The sequence below is a fragment of the Anopheles cruzii genome, chromosome 3 (assembly GCF_943734635.1).
Source record: "Anopheles cruzii chromosome 3, idAnoCruzAS_RS32_06, whole genome shotgun sequence".
Classification (NCBI taxonomy): domain Eukaryota; kingdom Metazoa; phylum Arthropoda; class Insecta; order Diptera; family Culicidae; genus Anopheles; species Anopheles cruzii.
Window position 1 is genome coordinate 38,473,538 of NC_069145.1, and position 26,011 is coordinate 38,499,548.

At 49.8% G+C, this 26,011-nt stretch overlaps 1 protein-coding gene across 2 annotated transcripts; it reads right to left on the minus strand.

Moving 5' to 3' along the window:
• Positions 1-94: 94 nt before the first annotated feature.
• Positions 95-24,863, minus strand: LOC128273715 (band 4.1-like protein 5). Of its 2 annotated transcripts, XM_053011743.1 has the most exons (7): positions 24,375-24,863; positions 10,655-10,802; positions 10,380-10,556; positions 10,109-10,317; positions 8,717-10,019; positions 8,472-8,584; positions 5,550-6,154 (listed from the first exon to the last, which is right to left on the minus strand). In XM_053011743.1, the coding sequence occupies exons 1-7, from the start codon at positions 24,525-24,527 to the stop codon at positions 6,014-6,016; spliced, it is 2,244 nt and encodes a 747-aa protein (XP_052867703.1). In that variant the 5' UTR covers positions 24,528-24,863; the 3' UTR covers positions 5,550-6,013. The 2 variants fall into 2 exon arrangements, with proteins under 2 accessions (XP_052867702.1, XP_052867703.1); XM_053011742.1 differs by lacking the exons at positions 5,550-6,154; positions 8,472-8,584 and adding an exon at positions 95-1,236 and having other exon boundaries at positions 9,056-10,019.
• Positions 24,864-26,011: the final 1,148 nt, after the last annotated feature.

Consider the following 26,011-nt stretch of genomic DNA (forward strand, 5'->3'; position numbering starts at 1 on the left):
CCCTACCCACCTAGCGAACGCCGTGACTCAAATCATAAGCCGGAAATATTTCAATCGCTGTTAATAGCAAAATTTATTTTAACACCAACGCAGCTTACACAAGTTTTGAGTGAGTAACACCTGTTTCCTAGAAACACTTCCGGTGAACGATGGACGGTCCAGCCTCATCGTACTCCTGCTTGGAGATCCACATCTGCTGGAAGGTAGAGAGCGACGCCAGGATCGATCCACCGATCCAGACCGAGTACTTGCGCTCCGGTGGTGCCACGATTTTCACCTTGATCGTACTCGGTGCCAGGGCGTTGATTTCGCGGTGAATTCGGTCGGCGATGCCGGCGTACATAGTCGAGCCACCGGACAGCACCGTGTTCGCGTACAGATCCTTACGGATATCCACGTCACACTTCATGATACAGTTGTACACCGACTCGTGCACACCGGACGTTTCCATTCCAATCAAAGCCGGCTGGAAGAGTACCTCCGGGCAGCGGAACCGCTCGTTGCCAATCGTAATGATCTGTCCGTCCGGCAGCTCGTAAGACTTCTCCAGCGTCGACGATGAAGCGGCGGTCGCCATTTCTTGCTCGAAGTCCAACGCCACGTAGCACAGCTTCTCCTTGATGTCACGCACAATTTCACGCTCCGCGGTAGTCGTAAAGGTGTAGCCACGCTCGGTCAGAATCTTCATCAGGTAGTCGGTGAGATCACGGCCGGCCAGATCCAAACGCTGGATAGCATGCGGCAGGGCGTAGCCTTCGTAGATCGGGACCGTGTGCGAAACACCGTCACCGGAATCCATGACGACACCGGTCGTGCGGCCGGAAGCGTACAGCGAAAGCACCGCCTGGATTGCCACGTACATGGCTGGTGTATTAAATGTTTCGAACATTATTTGAGTCATCTTCTCGCGGTTGGCCTTCGGGTTGTGTGGTGCCTCCGTCAGCAGCACTGGATGCTCTTCCGGAGCCACGCGCAGCTCGTTGTAGAACGTGTGGTGCCAGATCTTCTCCATATCGTCCCAGTTGGTCACAATGCCGTGCTCGATCGGGTACTTCAACGTCAGGATACCGCGCTTGCTCTGGGCCTCATCGCCGACGTACGAGTCCTTCTGCCCCATACCGACCATCACACCCTGGTGCCGCGGGCGGCCAACAATGGACGGGAACACAGCGCGGGGCGCATCGTCTCCGGCGAAACCGGCCTTGCACATACCGGACCCATTGTCCACGACCAGCGCTGCAATCTCTTCGTCACACATTTTCGCAAAATCCAACCGTTCAAATCACCACTCAGACGAAAACTACCTAGAAACCGAGCCTGCAACCGAGCGTTACAATGCCTTGCCAATGTATACTATGATCTACTCGACACCTGTGACAGCTAGACCTTTTATAGCCATATTTCGTTATCTGTCATTTCGATTCACCCGGAACCCGTGCCGGTCCCGTTTTCGGTATTTGTGGGGCTTTGGTTTTTCAAGCATCATCACGTCATGCCCCATCGGCCCGGGGTATTGTGGGTGCTATCGGGGCGATATCATTTTCGCTATCGTCACTCGCTCGACACCTTATCGCAATACTCGACCGTGGCGGCGGCCGTACGTAAAGCAATGGGACCATGGGACCCTCGAAGTCGGAACGTACGCTCGTAAAAGCGCATGGAATTCATGCCGTGGGTGGACTGTCCACGACCACAGTCACACGCGTCCACGAGAAAACGCTCTACGGGCGGCGTGTGCCGAAGGAGCGAAGCCGTAAACGTCCTGGCGCCTAGTGGCCGATGCCGCACGCGCATTCCATAAAAGGTAACGCGAAAGGGCCAGATAGAAAACATTTCTCTAACACCACACTGCCTCGAACTGCTTCAGTCCGAGCACGTGGGGTTCTGTTTTCCCGCGAGGCCCCGCGCGGTTCTCGCGGTCTGGACTTTTCCGAAGCGCATGCATCTGCCCATCAGTCTCCTCCGGGCAGCGTGGTACCGAGTGCGAACTACCGCTTGACAGCGCTGCAAATTGATGCAGCGTCCTATGAGTCATTGATGTTGTCCCCGGTCCCCGGCTCGTGACATCGGGCATCACAACAAACTCCGGCCAGTCCGGCCGACCGGCCAGCCAGAGTATTGCCATTCATTCAAGTTGCAGTACGGCGTATGTTAGACAGGCGTTTCGTGTTGGCCGGCCGCTGGCCAATCGATTCTATTTTCGTGGGCCCAGTCGCTCTGCTCTTCCGACGTGTGCCACGCTCCAAGAGCGAGGCGAGACCGGCGCGTCGAGAGTTTTCCCGCCACGCACCTGTTGTTCGGTTGCGGAACACGCTTCCATTGCAGGCCGGTGGATGAAAATAGAATTTCCACACGAACGAGAGGAGTACACCGAGCGCCCGAGCGCGGATACTGGTCGGTTTTGGCGCCATGGAATTCCTCGTCAATGAATCGCCACGGCGGACACGGCCGATCGATACCATATTTGGCGATGTGGATTTTCGAACCGTCGGCGGCACGCCGCCGATCAGATAGCGACCGATTCCCGGAGACCGCGCTGGAGACCGGCCCGATAAGCGGACGATGAGTGGTCGTTTCTGTTGACTGCGTTACCTTCAAAATTTTCACCGTAACTCTTATCTACGTTACGCTAAACCCATCCCTCTTCGCCTGGCATGCAATGACCCAGCCGGTTTCAGAGGCAACCCTTGTGACGGGGTTGCAACTTCCTGTTAACTGTGATTCATTAGATATTTGATTCATTACCATTTGTTTGTAAACAATCGTCAGAAAAACACGACACGGGAAAACACTGGAGGGTCAGTTTTTCCATCCAGACATGAGCACTTTTGCGGATACATCACGGTCCAGTGCGCGACAGATGGAAAACGAGACCGTTTGCGATTGCCCAACCGGAACATTACGTGATCTATGCACGTATTTGTGCGCTTCTCGGGCCCCTGGAACCGCGCCACACGACGTGGTAATCTTTCCGATTGTTGGCCAACTTATCGCTGACAATTATACAGATCATAAAATTCAACCAATGATAGATTGTATTAAATATAGTCTGATTGTTTCCAATTGACGATTTCAGTTGACTTTAATGAATATACTTTGGGAATTCTAACAATTCCACGGTCGAACATATTCTTCGTCCGTTATTGGCCCTCAAATAAAATACATTGTCAAAAGTACATTCAAACGCATATCAGTGGCTTTGCTGAGCAATTAACAACCTTCGCTACTACACAGCACACATGGAGGTTTTTGAGTTACGCAATCCCAGCGTCACAGTTAATCACACGCCAATTTGACCGTTTGATTTCGTTTCTATCATCGTCCAACAACAGTCTCGCGATAATTGTTCGATTCAGTACGGCCTTATCTTCTTCGACTTAGTATTGGTGTAAAGGGGTTGATCGACAGCATTGTATCGTATCATCGGAATCGTCTACCTATAGGGAAACGATAACATTCCCACACTTTCAACAAATGTGCTAGAATTCAAGGGCTCTTTCTTGCTGGAAAAAATCAGTGCACGGATTACATCACACGAAGAACGCCTTTATCAATTGAAGGAAAACATGGATAAACCGTCACGCCGCGGCCAATTCGAACATTAGGTTGCTTGTTGCACATTGTTTATTAGCTTGCGGTATGCTATTTTTACACCACAACTGTGTTTCGTTTTGATGTTGTTTTGCCAGTCGCGTTCCCCAAAGTTCCATCCGTCCGCGACGTAACTGACCTATAATGGTCCAAGGAGTACGACAACAATGCAGTAATAACTCAACTGAAAATAATTTTATTTCAATTAAAGTACTGCATTCATCATTCACGAAATGTTTTCAATAGAGATGCTTCTTAAAATTACTTATTTGAAAATTTACATTCAACTCGTTCATCTAGAGCGGCATAAAATGTTATATCCTCCCATCATTCGCTTACTTTCACGAAAACTGAATTTTCTATGCTGACTGACCGACAACGTTTAGGTACGTTTTTGATAGAAAAAAGGAATCCGCTTTAATGATAAACCTTACATATATTCAAATCTCCTCATTTAATACCAATTTACCAATTTAATTTACTGTCGTCGAAGCGAAACCTGAAGATTCTCAATCAAGACGGGTACCGGTACCTGGTGGTTGCTGGGATGATTCCCGTGAGGATCCTCATCGAGGAAGACGACGCTGGCTTCTGCTGGACCACCGCCAATATGAGATGGACCGACAACGATGGGAACTGTGCCTAGGGCAGTCAACTAAGAGCGATCACTGGATCTTGAATCCAACAATGGGAGGCAACAGCCAAGTGCATAAGCACTCCGAGCCTAGACTGATATCTCTAATCTAAGGGGAGGGACAAAAGGCTGGATCGTTCGTTTGCCTCGGAGGAGAATGAAATGGAGAATCTCGGCGAATGGTTTAACGGGTATGTTCCTCTCGGGGGAGAGCCCCACACGGTTCCGCAATACGTGTCAATGCGTAAAGAATTCCCGCACCCTGTAAAACAAATTAAAATAACCAGCTACATAAAAAATTGTTGTTCAACGAACGATAAATTGTGAGTATTCGCGAAAATAGAAGAAAATTTAATACCTGATATCGACTTTGTCGACATCCAGCACACGAACCGAGAAAAGAAACCATCGTAGTTCCCACAGATAGATGGCGCTGGAATACCGTCGTTTTGTCGTTTTGAAATTAATTTGGCAAATAGCTGATTGCGCACGTTTTTTGCCTACTTTATTGTTCAAGTTCTTTTCTTTTCATATCAATTCACACGCTTTCCTGTTTATGGAGTGGACATCGACATCGTAAAGAAATATCGCCAGAGAAACGTTGCAAAATGTAAATAGAGAAAGCAACACGTAACGACCAAACAACGCACAGCTTGAACCAACCGATGTAAGTTATGCATTTTTATTCAACAATTCGAATAAATTCCTTACTAGCAAACACCTTCCGGTCAGGCATTAAAATCTGTTTTCCACGAAACGCTTCTTTCGGAAGCTCGCGTTGTCTCTTTCGTTCACACAGGCACTCACATAGTTACTATGTATTGGGGTTTAAACATAATTCATTTTTCTAACTCTCTTCTACTTTAAACGCCTAACGCTCTGCTTCCAAACGCATTCTTCGCTGCAATCGGTGCGTGGCAGTAAAAATGGTAATAACACGAACCATTTTGTCGAAAACCGAAACCAGCACCCAGGCATTTGCAAATGCACTCTGTCTCACTACCAACGATGATCTAACACAGTTCCGACACCCCCTAAGCGCGGTACACAAAATGCAAAACTCTCTTCTGAAGCAGCCGAGGGCAACAATGATACGGCGAAGTGGTGTTAACATAAAATATGAATTCACGATTGTTCGATGTGTTACAGAAGGTTAGGAATGCAAGATTATCGCTCAACTCGCCGTCAAAATGCTGTGTTTAGTCTATGTGTTAAAATTCGTTGTTTTAAATCGTACTCTTTCGGTATCTAGGTGTTGTGGCGAGCATGGAATGATACGTGTCCCGGTGGGACGGTGGAAGCAAACATTCGACCCACATCGGACCACATCGGACCACATCGGAATGTGTGCACTGAGATCACAACTAATAATACACTGTTTATTGTTCGTTGCCTTCACATTTCCAAACACGGTGCACAAACTATTGGGTTTAAACTAAAGTGAACGACGCAATATAGCTGGAGGGCACCGCAAATTTGGAACACATCAAAAACAAGTTCAAAACATTGCCAGTGCACTAAAGTAGAATAGACATATACTGAACTCTTGCAGCTCTGGAGGGTTTTCTGCTTTATCATTACCCAAATCGGTTACTGTTTGGCACTTCTCTGCCGTAATGAGTCACCAAAGGACGGTTTTAAGTACGAATATTGCATCCTGCATCGATTTTATGTCTACCAAACAAATTGTAACGATTCAAAGTATTTCGAGTTTCGCGTCTTCCCGTTTTTAGTCTAATACAGCAGCTCAACGATGAACCGCCCGTTAACTAGTTTCGACACGATTCGTTACAATTGCGTTGTAATGACCGATTTCCGGATAATCGTTGCCTCCTTGGGTGGTTTCATCGATCCGGTGACCACCTCGGACGATACCAGCCAGGGTGATATGTCCATCGCGGACGGTTTGATATTCTCCTTAATGCGTTCCTGTGTGAGAAAAAAACACCAACCAGATGGCGTAACGTTTAGTAGGAGTAGGAGTAGTAGGAACTCTTGACTGCGTTAATTCATGAACTAGTTGATGAAATACGAAAAATCAATCATTGATGCAGAGGCTATGAGACATAGAATATGTAGAATCGTAATGTAGTGTAAGCATACCGAAAACCCAATACACCTAACAAAAACTAGCAACAAGCGGTGCGCATCTATCGGGACAAACTGTTAAGTTGATAAAAGAAAGTGTTCATATCAAACGGAAAAAGTGCGGGAACAAGTGTCATAAAATCCCAGATCAATTCGGTTCTGTTAGTGGAGGGCTTACTTACCCACAGTTACTACTTGGCCACTTGACACCTTCCCACAAAGGAGACGCAAAAGTCTCACCAAGTCTTTGTGGTGTCGGCCAAACGGACAGGTTGTTAGTGCTAATGAACGTTTCTACGTTTCGAAAACAGGGAATAAAAAACGTCAACAAACCTTCATAGCCGTGCCACCGGTGCCAACCGTGGGCACCGTGGCAGTGCTGTTGGTGGTTGTGGCAGCAGCGGGGCTACCCTTTCTTGCCTCACCACCATCATTACCATCAACTTCTTCACCGTTGCCCGTGATAACGATGTACGGAGATGACGGTTGCGACTTTTTCGATGCATCTCGCATTTCCGGTTCCGGGGTTCTCCGGGCCGTGCCCACCGACGGCTGCCGATGATCGTCTTCGTCCACCTTGAAGGGGTTGCTGCTTCTGAACTCCGGTATAGCTCGTACCGGGGACAAAATCCTTTCCGTTGTGGTGCCATTGGTCGCCGCTTCCTTCGCGCCACCACTCGCTCCGGCTGCATATTCAATCGACTCGTCCTCCAACAGAATGGTGGGCGAACCGGAGCTGGAATTACTGGACCCGGTGGAAAGATTGTGAAACGGATTGGTCGACGAGCGTATCGGTGACGCTGGGCTGGACATGTTCAGGAACGGGTTGTTGGCATTGCTGCGCAGGACTTGCGTCGTGTCCGATGGTTCACCACCGATCGCATCAGGTGGAGCCGCGATCGATGGGACGCTAATTTTCTCAACCACGCCTCCCTTTTGCTCGGAAAAGTGTGTCACCGTAACGGTGTCGGTCGTGAGCGATGGTGCTGGTAGGGCGGCGATTCCGTTCGTAAATGGCAGAGTAGGAGATTCGACGCTGCTGCTACTGCTACTACCGGTGCTGCTGGTGGTACCGATTGGCGCGATTAGAGTTCCTCCACCGATGACGGCACCCAGCGGTGTAACGGTGGTGGAGGCCAGCATGGCTGTCGCCGATAGTGGATGGATTCCGCCGGCGGGCACAGAAGCAGTGGGCGATACCGCAACCATTGTCGTCACCGTCGTATGGCCACTGCCGGCCATCGGGGTCGTCGTACCGGTTAGGTTTAGTGTTAGCTTATCGCCACCCTTCGCCGTGCCACCCAAAAGTAACACGAATGTACACCACACGATCGACATAACGTGGTTCATTGTTGTGCGGATTGGGCAGTTTGTACAGAAGAGTGATCGGAACGGACGACAATCGTCGACATACACAAACACACAAAAACAGTAGCGCAGAGATCGAAATGGAATGGTCACACACACAAATACACAAGCATGCCGAAGGGATACGTATTTTACAAACGGTAGCATAAATGGGGACAAACCAACGGTGAGATTATGATGCGGATTTATGAAAGAAAAAGAAAAAAATAAGACAAAAACATAAAACATCAGACAACCAAAACGTCGTTCAACATACAACTAATTTACAGCTTTGTCAAGCAACCCAATGGTGGATTGGAACTAGAAGGCTTGTGTCCACCGCGACGCGCCATTTGTTTTCTCTAAACTATGGACAGTAGATATGTTGTTCTAATGGCGTTGTCCAGTTCTACAGGATGCTCGACATTTAGCAATACTTTCAATAATATTTTGTGACGCAAAATACCCAAGTTACTTTTGCCGTAGGAAAGCATTGTCCTTAGATCGGATGATCTTCCTTCGATTTGGTCGTTTTTTGAGAATTCAGTGCACGCATGAGTGTGAGAGTTGGATGTTCCATTGGGTGCGCGTGTATGCATGAATGGAGTGATCGTTTAGAGCAAATTAATATTCGGTGCAAATAAATAGGTGAAAAAAGGAACTTAAACAAAAAAAACATCAGTCCCAAGACCAACGAAAAAACCCCTTTCGATTCGCAAAAAAAATGTGTTTTAATTCGGGTGCAGAAAATAAGAGGCTCGAGCATTGTGATGCCTTCGAATTTTCCGGCGCAGGAAGTATTCATACGTACCACCGACACGAACGTCGCCGCGTTTAGTGACTCCGGGCCGCCGACGCCATCGTGGCTCGGCACGTACAGCTGGTGATTAGTAAGCTTCGGATGCAGTTCCTCTTCAACGCGTGCTGCAAAGGCGAGGCAGGTGATCCCGCGTTAGTCAAAAAAGCCCACGGCAGCGAACGGATGATCACGGATCGCGTACAACGCGTGCGTACGTTGGGTGAGAGTTGGGTGTGTTAGTGACGCGCTTGGCTTACCTTTCAAAATATTGCACTTCATCTGGCCGGGTGGCAGCGGCACACCGCCTCCGGCCGCTGCCGCCGCACTATTCGACAGTTTCAGCTGATTGTTGGGCTTCTCCGGTGGACCGTGACCCGAGGCCAGCTTCTTCAGCGTATCATTGTTCGTCTCCAGTTCAGACGTCTTGTTGATCGTGATCTTAAAGCTACTAGCATCGTTCAGTTCTACGCCGTGCAACGACGGAGACGGATCCTTGGCGATCGACTTGAGCAGCGTGTCGATCTGACTGTCACGATCGGAGGAGGTCGTGTGGATGCTGAACCCGGAGCTGATCGAAGCCTTTCCGAACGAACCGCCCGCGTGGTGTGTGGCACTGTTGCTACCGAATCGTCCACCACCGAACGTACTCATCTCGTGTTCCACGACCGGCATACCCTTGCCCGCCGCGACCGCAGCGGACGTTACGGAAAACTCGTCGAATCTAGTAGCGTGTGAAAAACCGGCCTTTCCGAAGGAACCACCTAACCTGCTGGCGGCGTACGAAGACGCAACATCTTCGTTGGACGAGATGGACTTGTTCGAGCTGAGCGAGTGCAAGTTTCCATTGACCAGGGTGCCCACCATTCCGCTAGCGCCACCAATACCCATCAGCCCTCCGAGAGCGATGTCGGATGTGCTACTTCCCGAGCCCGGCCGCTGATTGTGGATCACCGTGTTCGCTGATGGAGTCGAGGTACCGGAGGTAGAGTGCTGAGCCTCATCCGAGGAGCAGCTGGCAGTGGCACCGCTGCTGAATGGTTGCTGTTGCGGCTGCGGTGGCTGCTGTGGCTGCTGCTGCTGCTGATCCGTTCCGGGAGCCACCGGAAGCTGTTTTTGGCGCTCACGGAGAACGTGCGACTGACGGCGGGCGAAACGCTGCGAGGGTCGCCGCTCGAACTGGACCGTGCGTCGGGCCCGGTTTTGCTGCGTCGTTTGAAACTCCGTCTTGCCGGAGTACCGAAAGCGGGAGCCCATGCGAAAAAAGTTCTGCCGCGCCGACGGACCCTTGACGGGGGCTCGCAACCGGAAGAACGCATGGTGCTCGACCGCACACTTCCACAGGTGCTTGCAGGCCTTCTCGTTGTGTAGCCGAAACACGAACGTGTGCTCCTGCTCCCGCCCATGATCGTCGTCCTCGACGACGACCAGTGTCAGTTTCTTCTTCTTAAAATCCAGCTTCCCAATCTTGGGCCAAAAGAACAGCCCAATCTTCTGGATGCCCTCGAACACGAGGATTCCGGTCGGCGTGAGCCCAAGGTGATACTCGCAACCGTCCTTTCCCTGCAGAAAAGAAAACAATAACCCCACATCAGTCGCTACGGCCCACAAGTTGTCTACCTATCTCTCTTTCTCCCGGCCTCTCCACGTACCAAAACGGTGTGCATATCGACACCGTACATGTCGAGCCACTTAACCTTGTTGAGGAAACTCGTTTCCGCCTGGGCCGGCGTCAACCCGCGACACTTCTTGTACTCCTCCAGTATCGTAAACTCTAGCTCCTCGGTCTGGTTCGGCACGAAGCGGAACTCCGACACGGTGGCCGCCGAATGGACCGTCTCATCGAAGTCTCCTAGTTCGGCTAAAAACGAGAGAGAAGGTGAGATTTGTAGCCGATTTCTAAAACCCCCCCATTTATCTTACATTGCAACGCCAAGCCGGCTAGCTCGGCCGCCTGCGGATCCGGACACTCGAGCCGCCCGTCGAGCAGATCCTGCTTGAGTTGCAGGAAAAACTGGTAGCGCGTCAGCTCCTCCCGCAGCGTGTTCGGTTCCGACGAGTAGAACTTCACCTTCAACCGCAGCGTGTACGGTGGACCGACTGTAACGAATCGGGCAGGGAGCAAGCAATTGATTGTGTGCAATTAGTAGCTGTGCGACGCCCAGTAGCGACCGTCTTCCTTTTCCGATGATACACACTTTTGACCTGTTTCTTAATTGCCTTCGTCGGGTCCAGCCAGTGTTTCACGTTGTTCGCGTCGGTGAACTGTAGCCCGAAGTAGTCCTTCTCGATCAGATCGAGGGAGTAGAAAACCTGCTCGTACAGGTCGCTGGCCATCGCTTTTTTCTGCGCCGCATAATTGGAGAACCGAAAATAGAGAAGGGAAGAAAAACAAGAGCAATGCATTAATGCCGTTTTCATGCATAAGGTGAGCAGCACGGTGAGCTGGGAAGCAGATTCAGGCCGAGAGGGTGCGGGCGCGCGCGCCACCGGGATGATTAAGAAAGTGCAATTAAACTTTCGCCCCGCAGCGGGCGGGAGAGTCTTGCGAAAGAGTTTAATAGTGTTTCGCTATTTATTGTTGCTGTTGTGTTGTACGTGTATGTGTGTGTATGTATTTTCGAAGAGGGTCACACGCTGATTGCCGCTCTCAATTACACCGATCCCTCGCGATCCGCACGTGGTGCCGTGCTGTATGCATTGTTAGAAGCCACTACACGGTAATGATCCGTTAATGATTAAATCGTATTGTTTTTTATCCGGTTTCTATCAATCTTGTTCCAATCCAACAGTACACGTCGACGAGAAAATTGATGATATAAATACACCATAGAAAACCGATGGTACAGTCAAACGTTTGCGTATGCAAATAACGTGTGTGAGTAAGAAGAATCATTTTGTGAGAAATCGATAGGTGGTCCTATTATTTTGGATTACAAGAATACGAAACTTCAACAGCCCTGTTCTCGTTGATCAATACGCGGTTGGTTTTCGAGGTTAAGACGTGGCTTAGCGCCTCAACATGTTTTCAAGTTGGTGAAGCATGTGACATCATCCTAGCAACCTTTGCTTCGCGAAGACGGCTTTCAAACCGTTCGTAACAGAACATCACGTTTTTCGTATTCAAAAATTATCAGTCGTATTACTTTAATGTTTGCAGTGAGATATTTTGCTATAGATACTCGTATACTGTATTAATGAAAACGTCAGAAGACGAGCGATAAACATATATTTTTGAGAAATACAATACCACAAGAGGGGACAACTCGTAAACGTCTTTTATTTAAAAAGATCCTTCTTTTATACGATCGAATTAACTCACTATTACACTTTTTCTACGTTCATTTATCGTTTAAGTAAATACAATTACAGATTTTATGTGGAAAAGAAATTTCTTCCCCGATAACTAAACCGTAAGGGAGAGGCCTCTAATCGGTGCATTTCTTAATTCGTCCCGGCATTATGGCACCGAACGGTGGTTCTCCGTTCCGCAGGTAACAACGAGCAGCCTAAACGCGCAATAAGCTAGAAGCTCGTTTCGTGTACCTACAACGAACATGCTCCGGAATGCTTCACACAACCGGAACACGCACCAAGAGACCCGGGCCGAACGAAGAAAACCATAATCTTTGACCCATAAAAATCTATTCACCACGACAAAATGCAAATACCTGCCGTCGGATTTCTCTTGACCTTTTACAAGGCACGACAACGACGACGACGACGACGACCACCTGTCGGTCCGGTGTGAGGGCTACACCTTGAGAATGCCACCACGCTTCGTCATTCAGAAAGCACGTACGGCCAGACCACCCCGCCAGGCCCCTTCCGTGTGCCCGAGATATGGTGTCGGCGGTGTGCAAATGCATCTCTCGGCGGGCTCCCGGAAGGGAAGCGGATAGCTTCCGAAGGTGCACCGCGTTGAGGCAAAAATAAGGTCAAACCCCGAGAACCGCGTGCGAAAGCGATAGTTTTCTCGTTCGGCTTGCGAAGCGGGCCGCACTACACCTTGCCCGCTCCCGGTCGCACCACTTAATGACCTCTCTCCGTCAGCCAGTCAGTAAACGGGGTAGCGGGAAACATCGCTCCCAAGTAATCGTACATTTCCGCGCAAGACTTCCCGAAGACTCTTCGAACCGTCGAGACTGCCCCTGACTGCTTCTTAATTGGCTACCCATTTCCTGTTCCCTCCAACAACCGAAGGAAAGTGTGTGTGGTCACCAGGCGGCGGCCAATCCGTTTGCCGGTCTACGGAGCACGAGAGAGAAAATGTGAACCAGTAAAGCCTTCCTCCGGTGCTCCATTTTCGTGTGGCCACGGGATTCCCAAACGCAGCCCTCGGTAATGCACCCCAAACACCCCAAAAACATGACCCAAAGCGGGACTCTATGGACTCGCCCACCAGAACCACCCGAAAACCCGGCGGCCACTTATCATCAATTCCCTTTTCGTTTCCCGCCCGCTTTCGCTTACACTACTGACCACCGGACCGGACCGATGTTGCGCCTCCCAAATGCCATCAATCACCCGGCCGGCTGGCTGGCAGGCGGAGAGCATAAAAATTCCGAAACATCCCTCCCTCGAGAGGGTACAAGGGGATGATGCTTGCGTGTGCGTGAGACGGCCCAAGCGGTGCTCTGTCCACCAACACTACTCCACAGACCCACAAAAAACCTTCGTCGATGGTCAATGTCAATGTGAGAGACGGGACTCGACGACTAAAATGCGTACTGCGGGCCGCACTTGATCCCCACGGCCTGGCCAGCCAGGTGACGGAAGTGTTACGTCGTCGTCGTCGACGTGATGGTGGACATATTTGGACGGCGACGCACGGTGTGCGCGCTTCGCTATTATGCTCACTCATGACCTACATCGGTGTTGTGGCCGTCCAGTGGATCCGCAACGTACGGCACAACAATGACGACGACGCGATCGTTTCGCTTTCGCACGCTCCGCGCGTTTCATTAGTCATCCTCTGGGCCGTCATCAGGGTTTTATTGTCCAGCCTGGACCTGACCACCCCCGGGGGGTCTGGCCGGCCACACGCGCACTCTCGCGCTATCAAATCATCGGTCAAACAGAAGGGGCGTATCATGCTCGTCCATCGCAGCATTCCTCGCCGCAGTCGGAGCCCCCAGAGGCCGCTGACGTCACCGAGTTGTTTGGTTTAAGACGCTTTATTGCGTGCTGTGTATGCAAGTGTGCGGCCTTTTCGCTGACTTAATCGCTTTTCCTCGCCGTCGCCCTGTGTCCCAAAGTCGACTAGAATCGTCTAAATGGCTTCATCATAGGTCGTGATGTGATCACTCGATCTTCAGACTCTCTAAAAAATATCTCACAAAAAGATGCACATTAGTAAAATTAGTTAACGCAGTTACCACTCGATTGGGCGAAGGTTCAACAGTAAACACAATCATGTGAATTATGGCGGTGCCACCAAAACACGTGCCAAACAATAGTGCCCTTATCCGATACCAGTAAAAAACGTTTATTAACGTGGTGTATGTGTTTGTGGCGCGGGAAAATTCATCATCTGCTGTCATGTCGAACCGTCGGACTAACGAGCGGAATATGCAATCACCATCACCGTAGACGGAGCCGTAAAACTCACCGAGAACTACCAACACACCCCGAGATGATTAGTTACAAATCTGTGTGAATTTTCGTAGCACCAAACGGCACGCGAACTGTCGCGTATCGGCCAAAAAAGGAAGAAACGGCTCTCGGAGCGGCTCGGCGGTGCAGCAGACCCCAGCCCGATAGTAGAGTGTCAACAATGATAATGTTTGTGCTGTCGCGCGTTGCACTTATGTAAGCTCACCGCAAATTGTGTCAAATGGTGCGCGGCGAAGCAATGGAAACCCACCACCACCTCGCGGCCTCCACTACGCCACGTCGTCCCGCGCCCCCCAAAAGTGCAGCAAACAGTTTGAGTTCGAGAGTGTGCAACGCGCAAGCAACGACGATGACGGAATCCACGGACTATTCAAAACCATTTTCACGCGCGCGCGACGCGACACTCGGGGAGATCGTTCTCGTGGCCCGGGGATCGTTTGAAACGCACGCCGTAGATAAAGGTTGGTGCTGTAGATGCTGAGGTTCGTTGGCCCAAAGCAGCGCGTCCGCCTTCGTTCGGAAGTATAGTTTGTTTTATAAGATACGCACTTGGGATTTAAACCTTCTTCGCATACAAATGGGCCACGTGTTAGTTATAATGCACTTATCGCTATCAAATGTACGATATTTCATAGATTTGTTTAACTTTTATAAGGGTTAAAGCTGACGTGAAACGATTTTGCACGTGGATCAACAGGAGACCATCCATGGCAAACTTCAGGAGAAGCACCAGGTGGCTGACCCATTGATGCGTTTAACACATTGCCTGAAAAGTCTTCTAAGCAAGGAAACATCAAAATTTGTTTTTATTCATCAACGTAATCTCCGTCAGAAGCCACATCTAGCGTCGGTATAACATCTCAATACCACATTTGTAGAACGGTTTATCTTGTGTCTCAGAATAGGCCGAAACCAGCGGAAACCTCTTTATTCGAGCGAAATTTCTTACCGATGAGCTTTTTTATGGATCAGCGAAGCAAATCTGGTGAATACGGTTAATGTGGAAGCAATTCGAACATGAATTCATATAGTTTTGCCATGGTTTTGACTGACTCGTGATGCGGGTGCGTGTCAATCATCTGCTCACAATCATCAACATGTTCCTGTTTTTTGGTTCCTTGTTCCTGTTTCCAGTCAACAGTCGACAGTGAGCAAACACGGCATTCACTTTGAACAGAGCTTACTCATAGTCAAATGCTCATGCATTATAAAGGCAACACGTTCTTTTGATATCTTTACAATGTCGACTATCTCACGTAACATCACTTTTCGGTCATTCAAAATGATCTTCCTGGATTTGGTTTGTGTTTTCTGATGTTACCGCCTCTTTTGGACGTTCACTGCGCTCTGCATTATCGCTGTCTCTACGAACATATTTGAAGTAAGCAAACCAACTTTATATTGTTGTGTTTCATGGACCGGAGGCCTATTCAGCAGAGCGGACACTTTTCAAACCATTGCTACCCTTGAACGATATTTTTCCTATCAAGAAGCAGCGTAAAATTAAAATACGAAATTGTTTTCGATCTATTTTTTCGAAAAGAACAAAAGTAGTGTCACTTTAGAGATCAATAACTCCCAAACTTATAAGGAGAAAATAGTGAAATTTTAACAGTTTTCTTTTGAACGTTGCTACTAACTGAAAACACGGTGAATGCAATAAGACTAGCGCCATCTACTGTATGTGTTAAGCGCGAGACTTTTTAGGCCATGTGTTACATCTCTGCACTATAAAACTATATTTTTATATCTTTATCGCATAAGCCTCGCAAAAGAACCAAAAAATTCTGGTGGCTTTCTGGTTGGGCTAACATTTTGCAACAGCTCTTTGATCCTTTTATGAACACCCCAACAAATCCTTCGTTATTTTGATCGATTTAAATCGATTGCAAAATCTGCATTGGTCAATACGAACACGTCTTAGCAGGAACGAACAGGCACAAAGAAATTGACAAAAGGCAACCACAAGCAGAGGTGCTTAAGCGAGAGATTGCAGCAAACATTCATAAAATCATCCCGTTATTGGTGGGCCACCGCCGAGAACATTAGTTAGCGAGTGTCACCCTTTATTTATTTCTTCCACCAGCGCCCGCCGCGACTGAACTTATCGATGCGGGCCTCCCTTAAATCAGACACTCGACAGACGCTGCTGCGCAGCCGTAAGGGGCTCGAGAACGCTCTCGAACCGAACACTCTCCTCGGAAATGGTCCACATGAAGAAGAAGAAGAAGGGTGACGGAACCCGGCCCGAACCGGAGCCGGAGCGTTGTTTGTGGTTTCAACAGTCTGCGACGACAGCCAACAACAACAACAACCACACCACCACCGTAACGCCGCAGGCCCCACAAACAACAACACACGCAGCACACCGCAAGTCGAAAGGAGGTTATGTGATTTTATGTGCCACCTTTCCCCGCGCACCCTTTCACCAGAGCACCAGAGCGTGGTGGTGGTGTCGGTGGTCGTCACAAAGCCCACGGAATCTTTGTTTCCATTACGAGTACCCCGTCGTGCGACTCTCGCCCGGTTGTCCCTCGAGCGGTGGTGTCTGTGGTTACTCCTGAGCGCGATCGGGTTTTTTTTTCCCGCGAAAGGTTTCCCATTACAAATGGCGTGCAGCCACCGTTTGTGCGAACAACGAGTGCCCACCACCACACGCCATCAAGCAGCGCTCGGAGATCTTGTCAGGCCACCGCCAGGTCCCATTGCACGAAACGATTGCGCTGCGCCGAATGTCGATCACGCTGGTGTTGGTCACAGGACGACGTCATCGGCGGGCGTCACCGCGATAAATCCACCGCGAACGGAGCTTACGAAGAAACGGTTGATCAGATGATCAGTAATGTTAGTCGATACTCACCAAAAATCGACTATTGGAATTAGATTCATTACGCATCCGGAAAGAATAAACATTCTGATTTTTTCGCTCAAATAAATTCAAATTCAACACAATTCCAATGCTGATTAAAATTGAATCGGGAAGAGGATTCGTCATCCGTCGATGAGTCGCAGTTCGTCGAACATTTCATTGCATCACTGCTGAATCATCATCGGAACGGAAGGCCAATGGGGGAGAACATTTACATATTGTACCAACAATATTCATACGCATATGGGAATAATCTTGGGAAGGATTCTCACAGATGACTGCTTGAGACTGGACATTGGGTGATAAGAATTCATGTCGTGCACCCGCCGATATAGCACCTATTAAGGCTAGCAGCCTTAACGATCTAGCAAACAGTGATTTTTCGTGACTACTGCTTCGCAAACTTATTGCTCTATTCTTCTGATTCACGAAATTTGGTTACCTTGTGCAATAACATTTAATGTCATAAAACAATCCCGAGTCGACATGTTTCTGTAATAAGTACTTTGGTGTTTGGGGCAGCTACCCAATCAGGTCTTCATTTCCTCTTGAAGCTCCACTATCCGCAATGTTGTGCTGCTTCAACTCAAACTTTGGATTTGTATAAACAAAAGATAAATTCAGATGAAATCGCAGTATACGTAAGCTCTGGTAAGCTCCGATTTCTACTTTTAATTTGGCTAACCTTCCGCAATGTTTCAGAGGTAGCTTCGATGCATATCGTGCACCGCACAGTGTGTCTTTGTCCCGTCGTAATTTTATGATGCCTGGGCTGGGTTATCAAGGTTTTCCATCAGTCCGAAAAAACCAAACCCACCAAAGTAGGCAACGGTAGCCAATCGAAGAAAAACGACTAAGTTCCATCACAACAACCACCGACCGAGACAGAGAGAGGAAAAAAAGGCGCCATCATTAGCAAATGTTACCAACAACCACCGTCACTTTCTACTGCGCGAACCAAAACGTGCAGAAGGCCCTCTCCAAAAAAAAGTTTCCCAAAAAAAGCATATTTCAGACGTAGTCCTCAGTTGCGCCTTTGCTCGCGGCACCGCAATTCCGGTAAGTCCGGAGCAATCGCGGTAAAAGCAATCGCGCCTTCGCGCTGATTTCCGCGTGTGTGGCCAAGCCAAGGAGACGGCTGCTGCTGACCGTTGATCTTGTGTTGAAATTACTTTATTTTAGCCCACAAAAAAAGGAATGTTTTCTCCGCACGCGACGACCAACACGGGTTGGCCCTCCTCCTGCTGCTGCTGTCCACGAAAAGGCAGAAGGAAATCGCACATTTAATAAGCATGAGGTCGAGAAATCAAAAGTGAAGAAATAATTATGATTCGCTGTCTGGGTTGGCCCGCCCGCGCTTTCCCGGCCGCTAAACGGCCCCACATTAACCGCTCGAGTGCGTCCCCAGCACCGGAATATTGTTTTTTATTGTTGTTGCTGGCCGTGTGGTCACACCACAAAGAGAAGAGAAGGCTGCTCGGTTTTTTTTGGGGCCTTTGATTTGATTTCGCCAAATTACCAACGCCGACCGACCGACCGCCTCTCGGAACTGCATTTAGAGTGAGAGAAAAGCATCCTCCCGAAGTCGGAGCCGGAAGTGGACCGCAGCACGAGGCTGGCTGGCCTCCGCCATCATCATCATCTTAATCATCCGCGCAATCTGTGGGCGCCTCGAAGAAAATGGACATTCAACCGACCGGGCTGGTGAAGCTCAACAAAACGTCCAACAAATGATACACTTGGCGGGCGCGCACGCCCGCACACTTCCGCGTCCGCGCCAACGCCGATCAGCTGTCCCCGGACCCGAGAGCCACCCGAGCTTTCTACTTATGGAAATAATAATTACCATATTTCGTGCTGCATTGAATTCGGCAGGGTTTCGGTTTTCGGGGGGAATGAATACATTGTGAAGACACCACGGCCCGGCGCCGGAAATGGAAACCGTGGTTCGGCCACATCCGCACACATCCGTTGGTGCGTTGCAGAGCTCTTAATGCCTCTAATTTTAGGCCTCGCTGAATGCATTAGCGCGGCGGCAGGTGCGCGATAACCGAGGAAACGCCGCCAAGATTTTGATGTACTTTGACCTCGTAAGACTCGACCTCCGCGGGTGGGGATCATCGTGTCGGGGGCCACCCTCTTCGCGACACAATCGAGAGAAAATGGTAATGGATTTTGTAACGAGATCCCCCGGCGATTGTTATCTGCGAGAAGCCAACGCTCAGCCCTCTAATACTATATTTGTCACCGTTAGTCACACCGGCCGCGGCACTGTGTATTCCGTTACAATGCAATTACCTCGTCAACGATCGTGGTTGCCACGTTGATATAATTTTTGTGAAATCGTTTTAATTAAACAGATGGTTGAAGGCAGGCGCCGGTGGTCGGATTTCCCAGGGGTGGGTACTATGGGAACAAGTTTGCGAAAAAAAATAAACACACAAACAAACGCACACCACACGCCACTTTCGATCGTCGGAATTGGCGAAATTGAATCCCCACAGCCAGCCCAATGCCCAGCGTCTGCATTCCTACTCTCGGTACTCCGCGGCTAACGAAGCGCAACCGCGATCGACGGCACTCTCGCCGCCGCTGGGATCGATCTCGTCGAGAGCTTCATTACGCCTTCATCAAATTGGCTGATCCCATTTTGGGGCGCTGTTTGCCAGCTTCGGAATTCCCAGGCTCCGGAGGCTCACAGCGCGTTGCATAAGCCACCTCTCTTCTTGGGAGCAGCACCGAAAATGGGACACCTCGATGAAGTTGTCCAAACACTGCGCCAAACAAGCTCGGAAATATGCAGTCAGTCCAAAGCGCTTATCATCCCAAACACACTCACCTCAGAGGCCGGTTTCCAGCGGCGTGTCTTAACTTAATTAAAAGCGGGGCTCCCGCCGGAGTCACGCCGAGAGGAATGCGCTGCCACACGCCTGGGAAACAGCGAGACTCCGGCCGGCCAAGGATCATCGGCCTCCCTGAAGAGGGCCGTGTGTGTTTTGCTGCACCACCGAGCCATCGCAGATAACGCCCCCTGGGGAATGGTGTCGGGAAATCGAAAAGACTTACACCGGAAGCCGGGGACGTTAGGCGCCGCCCCGCAGCAGCAACACCGCGGGGAAGAAAATGGGTTTTTGAGATTTTAATAAACCAACAGCAAGCACCGCGGCGGCAATTAAACGGTTATTATTCTCGCAATCGACGTGCGAGAAGAAGGGCCGTGGTTTGATATTGTTTTCTCTTCACCCTTTTTTCCATTCCCACCGTTCCAACTGTTCCCGGAAAACACAGATCCCATAGGTGAGAGACAGTGAGTGTGCGGGAAAGAGATGCATGTGGGACCCCCGGCCGACAGGGAAATGTTGTGCCATGGGGCGGGAAGGCACTGATGCGGATGCGTGCCGTCGACACGATGACAACACTCACAGCCCGATCGACAGTGATCCGAGCCCGATCGCTTACTTCCTCCCATCATCTTCTGGCGTAACCCGGCGTAACCTAACCTCAAAATATTAGGTCTGCAAGTTAATTCGTGCCGTGTTACAATAGATGGCGGTACTCACCAAATGTAACAATTTTTTTTATGAAATACTGGTTTGATAGCTACTGTCATTACGCATCTAACGCAGTATAGATTGTTTGGTCAAAGTGTGAACAACACCTGTTTTAAGCATCTGGAAATGTCAAGTTTTGTTCATGGTAAAGCGTTTTTGCGGGGAGTCCTTTTTTATTACTGCTTACGCGGCAGAAAAAAGGGATTCTTATACCGAATCGTCACTGCTGATGAAAAGGGGAGTTAGTACAATAATCCTAAAAGCAAAAAGTCCTGGCTACAGCTTGGTGAACCATGTCCGCCGCAACCAAAGCGAAATATTCACTGCGCAAAGGTTATGCCATGCATATGGTGGGATATGAAAGGTGTGCTGTACTATGAGGTATTTAAATCTAATCAAATTATTGATGGATAATCCCATCGACAACAAGTAATGCGTTTGAAACAAGCTTGGCCATAAAACGACGAGAATGGGATGAAAGACATGAAAAGCTGATTTTTCAACATGAGAACGATCGACCCCAGATCGCAAAACCGGTCAAAACCTATCCCGAAAAAGTCTGATCGTAACTGTTAACCCCCCGCTGTATTATCCAGATGTTACTCTTTCGGACTAGTATTTGTTCCGTTACATGAGTAGCGATTTGACAGCATAGCGGTTCATTTCTAATGAAAGTATTGAAAAATGGGTCTCTGAGAGGATCGCTGCTAAAGATAAGAAGTTCTATCGCCACGGCATCGAGGAACTACCTAAAAGATGGCAAACAGTAGTAGCTAACGACGGACAATACTTTCATTAAAGTAGTCATACGTTTTGTTGTTGTAGTTAGGTCACAAATGTTGAATAAACACGGCACGAATTAATTTGCAGACCTAATAAAACAACTGGAATGGCAGCGGTGGTCGGTGCGGTGCGCAGCGTTTTCCATCATCTTTGCCCATCACGCCCAAACCAAATCCATGCCAGCCGGTGCGGCTGTCCTCGTTCGTTGCGCGACACGTGTCGCCGTGGCTCCAACAAAACCCAACCGCAACCCGGCCCCGGAGGCCGCAAACAGATCCGGCACGCATTTGCGACGGTCGCCGCACACCCCCCGAACACCCGAGATCGATGGAAAGAACGACGAAAAAAGGCTAACGGTTTACGCAACACACGCACACACCGAAAGCCAGAAAGCTTTCCCCAAAAGGAGTGTAGAGAGGAGAGGGGCGACAGCAGAACCGACGAAAAGATGAGTAAGCCCTCCGAAGAATTCGAACACGTAACCACGGGCGGCAGCAAAGCCGCTAAACGGAAAACCCACCGGCCGGTCGGTCGGTCGGTAAACAGAGTGTCACACACCGTGGCAACGTGCTAATCAACCCGAGAACCGGACCTGGACCAAAAAATGGAATATAGAAACGCTGGCCGTCGTAAAGATTTCGGTCGTTAAGAGAGGGAAAGATTTCAACGTCATCCAAGCGGCGAACCCGGCCGACCGTTCGTTCCCGATTCCCCCGAGGCTCTTCGGTAATCTTCTTGGGGCCAATTTTCAGAACGGTAGGGCATCAATCGATCGTCTCCTGCACTTGTGCCGGAGCCCAAGGCCCGATACAAAGTAAAACGGTGCCGCCGACGGTGCATATTGATATCGGAGCGGAGGGTAATTATTTAGTCAGCCGTGCTTGTTGGCCGAACTCGCCCCACCGCGGCACCGGTGGCTACACATTTCTTGCCCTTGAGAAAGCAGCGTGAGGTGCGCTTGTGGACACACGCACACATACAGACAGTATGTTGCAGCCCAGACGGCAGAACTCTTCCTCCCGAGAGATAACGGCCTGCATTCCAGTGAACGATAACATTCGTCGACCTCCGCGGCGCGACACACAGCACGCACGCCAACTGCCACTTAGTTCCGAGTTCGCTATTAACAGGCGGTCCAGGCGGGCCAGGCAAGCATGGTGACCCAACGCCATTCCGTCGCCTTCGCTCCACTGCAAGGGCTGCCGGTTTTTTTCTATCTATTCCGTTTCACAGTGCAACTCGTTCACGAGCGTCGCGCTGCCTTGACAGCGGTGTGTTGTGTCTCATCGCGCCTCGCGTTCGGCGCATGCGAATAAATTATGAATGCCGCAACGCCATGACAACATTAAGGTCATGTGCGGCAATTAAGGGTGGGTGCGCGTTTCGATTCGTCTTCAATGAGCTGCGTGAATTGCTACCGCCAAGCCGGCCAAGAAGCAATCGAACCCGACCGAAACCCGGGTGGCAACATGCAACATGCACCATATTTTTCCATTAATAGCGCGATTCAACAACACCGCTTAACGGTAACACCGTGTTCAACATTCGGCGGGCACGATTTTGAGGCACGAAACCGCACTGGCGGCGGCGGCGTACCGTACCCAGGGTGCGTGCAGGGTAAACGCACCAAACATGATGTTCCTATGTGTACACCTAATTAGCTCTAATCCTACGAGTTCCGCTAATATCGGTGCATCGGTCTTGTGAACATCCCCGAAACCCATTCTAAGTTTGCTTATTGCTTGCAGTTCGTGCGAAAGTAGAGGGTGATCAAATACGCGTTCTCTTTTTGGTCATTAAAAATAAACGACTTAATATTTTTCGACTATTGAACTTTTATTTGAAAGATGGATTCTTCATTTTGTTTAATGAAAAACAATTTCGCTCAAATGTCCACCACGATTGGTTTCGCAGTAGCCCATTCGGTCGACCCAATTTTTGAGCATTTTTCCGACTGTCTGTGGCGCGAGATCTCGGCAATGGCAATTCCAATTTCGGTCTTGATGTTGTCAGTAGTTGCTGGTTTGTTCGCATAACATTTGTCTTTCACCGATGCCCAAGAGATAACAGTCCAATGGCGTCAAATCGCAGCTTCTTGGAGGCCAATTTACAACACCCTTTCTGCTGATTATTCGCTGTCCAAAGCAAACAATCGATCGTGGCTATCGCTGTATGTGAGGCAGCGCCGTCCTGTTGAAACCAAATGTCGGCTAAGTTCTCAGCTTCAATTTCGCGAAAGAATCAAGTACACCGTTGACGGTTCCGGCGGCTCTTTCTTTATTCATTCATACGGCGGCAGATGAAGCCGCCAAGACCAAAATCCGCACCGAACAGTCACTCGTTTTGGATGCATTGGCTTCTCTTGCACGACGCGTGGGTTTTCCGAGTCCCAAATACCACATTTCAGCTTATTAACATAGCCATCGAGGTAGAAATGAGCTTAAATGAAATGGGCGTTTCAAATATCGTACCGTTTGAGTTAAGACTTACCATTTTGGAAGTAAATTTTTGATATTTCCCAGCTTTCTTCAAGCGTATAGCGATGCATTTCATAAATTTATCTGTGTTTTTACTAAATGTCTACAATTTCTAGAATCAAATAATGGGTAGTTCAAAAAGAGAACGCTTATTTGATCACCCTATACAAAAAAATGTGAGCAAAGTTTAGAAAAGGTTAAAACCTTACGACAAAATGCAAATAATTTTACTGTTATCGGAGGCTTAAGGATTGGGCCTCGACTATCGCAGTTCGTATCTCGTGGCCGCAACAATGTTTTATGTTCGCTGCAGTGTTTGAGAATCATTTTGGCAACATACGGGCGGTGGCGGCGGTCTTCGATATCCAATCACAACACAGGATGTGTACCCTAACTGCCGATTGCTTGCCGTACAAGGCAAATATGGGCCACTTTATCGCCACCTTCCCGATGTTTTGCTGTGGTTCCCGGTGGTCCGGTATCCGGCCATGGTCCACCCTCTCATTGCACCGTCGTTGCTTATCTTATCGCTGTGGGTACCGTCGTTGTGGGGGTTTTCTGAGGCGCGCGCGCGCAAAATCATCGGACAAATATTTGCCCCGCGTCGCTCGCCGCTACTCACCGTAAGGTCCACCGAGAGGTCCGTATTGTCCAGCAGGATCACCCGGCACGGGACCATGTTTTTGTTGGTCGGAATCCGCTGCGACTTGATCTGGCTGTCCACCGTGTCGGGGGCGGCACTGCGCCCCTTCCGTCGGCTGAGGAATCGCAACATTTTGGCGGGTCCTGGTACGTTGCAACGGTCAAAGGTCGACGTCCCGTGCTTCAGCCGCGTCCTATCGGGTGCTGCTCACTGTTTGACCGCTGTCTTCATCTAGAAGTGACGCCCGGGCAAGCGGAGATGGAGTGTCAAGCTGATGCTTTCGATCCTAAAAGACACTTCCTTGGTCTGGTGGCCGGAGAAGAATGGCACCGGAAAGGGGTCGCCAGGCTTTTGCCAGGCTGGCACGTCACACGAAATTCTTTCCTGCAAGCCGATCGTGTTGACCACGCAGGAAAGGCCCGAGAGCACGGCCCGTCGATGGACAGTTTCAGAAGCAACGGCCGACCACACCGCCCCCCTGATGCCCCCGTGATTTCGGCTCACCACTTTTCGATTTTCTCTTTTCCTCGACAATTTCGCGTACTCGTGAGCATAAAAACGTGAGTCCCCAACACCAGACGAGCGACGGAACAACACTCCACTTTGACTTTACGCGACCCAAACACACACACACAGTCTCACGACCGACCGACCGACCGACCGACAGAACCCGATGCAGGCGGGCGCCCCGCGAGCCACTTTTTCCCGTTCTTCGGGGTTCCTCCTGCCAGCGGGCGAGGAAGGGTTTCCGAGGCTTGACCAGCAGAAAGCACGCACGCAAACAAACACACACACGCACACGAACGGACACCACGATCGCGCCGACGATCGAGCAGGCAAAACCACTTTTCTTTCTTTTTCTTTGGCTCTCCTTCGCGCTCTCGGTTCTTTCGGTTTCTTTTCTATTGGCTCTCTCTTTCTATATGGCTCGTTCGGTTGGCGGCGATTCCTTCAGCACACACAAACACACACACGGGCCAAGTGACCCCACCACACACAACCTGGCCTGACCGCCCCCTTGTAGCGGCGGGTTCGATCCGAAAGCTCCAAATGACGCGACGGGATCGCGTTTTCGTGGATCGTGGCCGTTGCTCCGATTTTATGCTGGTACGATGTTGCCGTTTTTTCCGCTGCGACGACGACGACGACGAAAACAGGCTGCTGCGATCGATCGGCGGCGGACACCTTTCATTCTCGCGAAATGCACTTTCTCCCTTCCACGCCACGCCGTGTGGGTTTTGCGGAAAAGCACAGGTGGTTTCCTTAATCCAATTAGAATCGCCGCCGGCCACCGAGCACTTGGCGAAGGAGCACCGGAAAAGAGGCTCAATTTTAATTTAGCCCAACACTACGATATTCGAGTGCCTCGAGCCAGGAACGCGAGAATTGATTGCGAATATTGCAAACAGGTAAAACGGGGGTACGGACAAAAAAGGCCCCGACCCCGAACGCACGGGGCGGGCGGATCATTCAAAACACCAACACCACCAACGCGAGGAAGCCCCGTCCGTCGGAACAGGCACAGAAGGGAACGCGAACAACAAGACCAACAACAACAAATGCGACGGTCGCCAAGCAACCGACATTCAACTTCAACATGCGTGGCACTACATCAC

What these genes read in the sequence shown, in the direction of transcription:
- LOC128273715 (XM_053011742.1), bottom strand. Translation starts at nt 24,527, where the DNA reads ATGTTGCGATTCCTCAGCCGACGGAAGGGGCGCAGTGCCGCCCCCGAC. An exon ending in AATTAAGAAACAGGTCAAAA is followed by an intron (nt 10,557 to 10,654) that starts GTGTGTATCATC and finishes GATTCGTTACAG; the next exon opens with TCGGTCCACCGTACACGCTG. An exon ending in AGCCGGCTTGGCGTTGCAAT is followed by an intron (nt 10,318 to 10,379) that starts GTAAGATAAATG and finishes TCTCGTTTTTAG; the next exon opens with CCGAACTAGGAGACTTCGAT.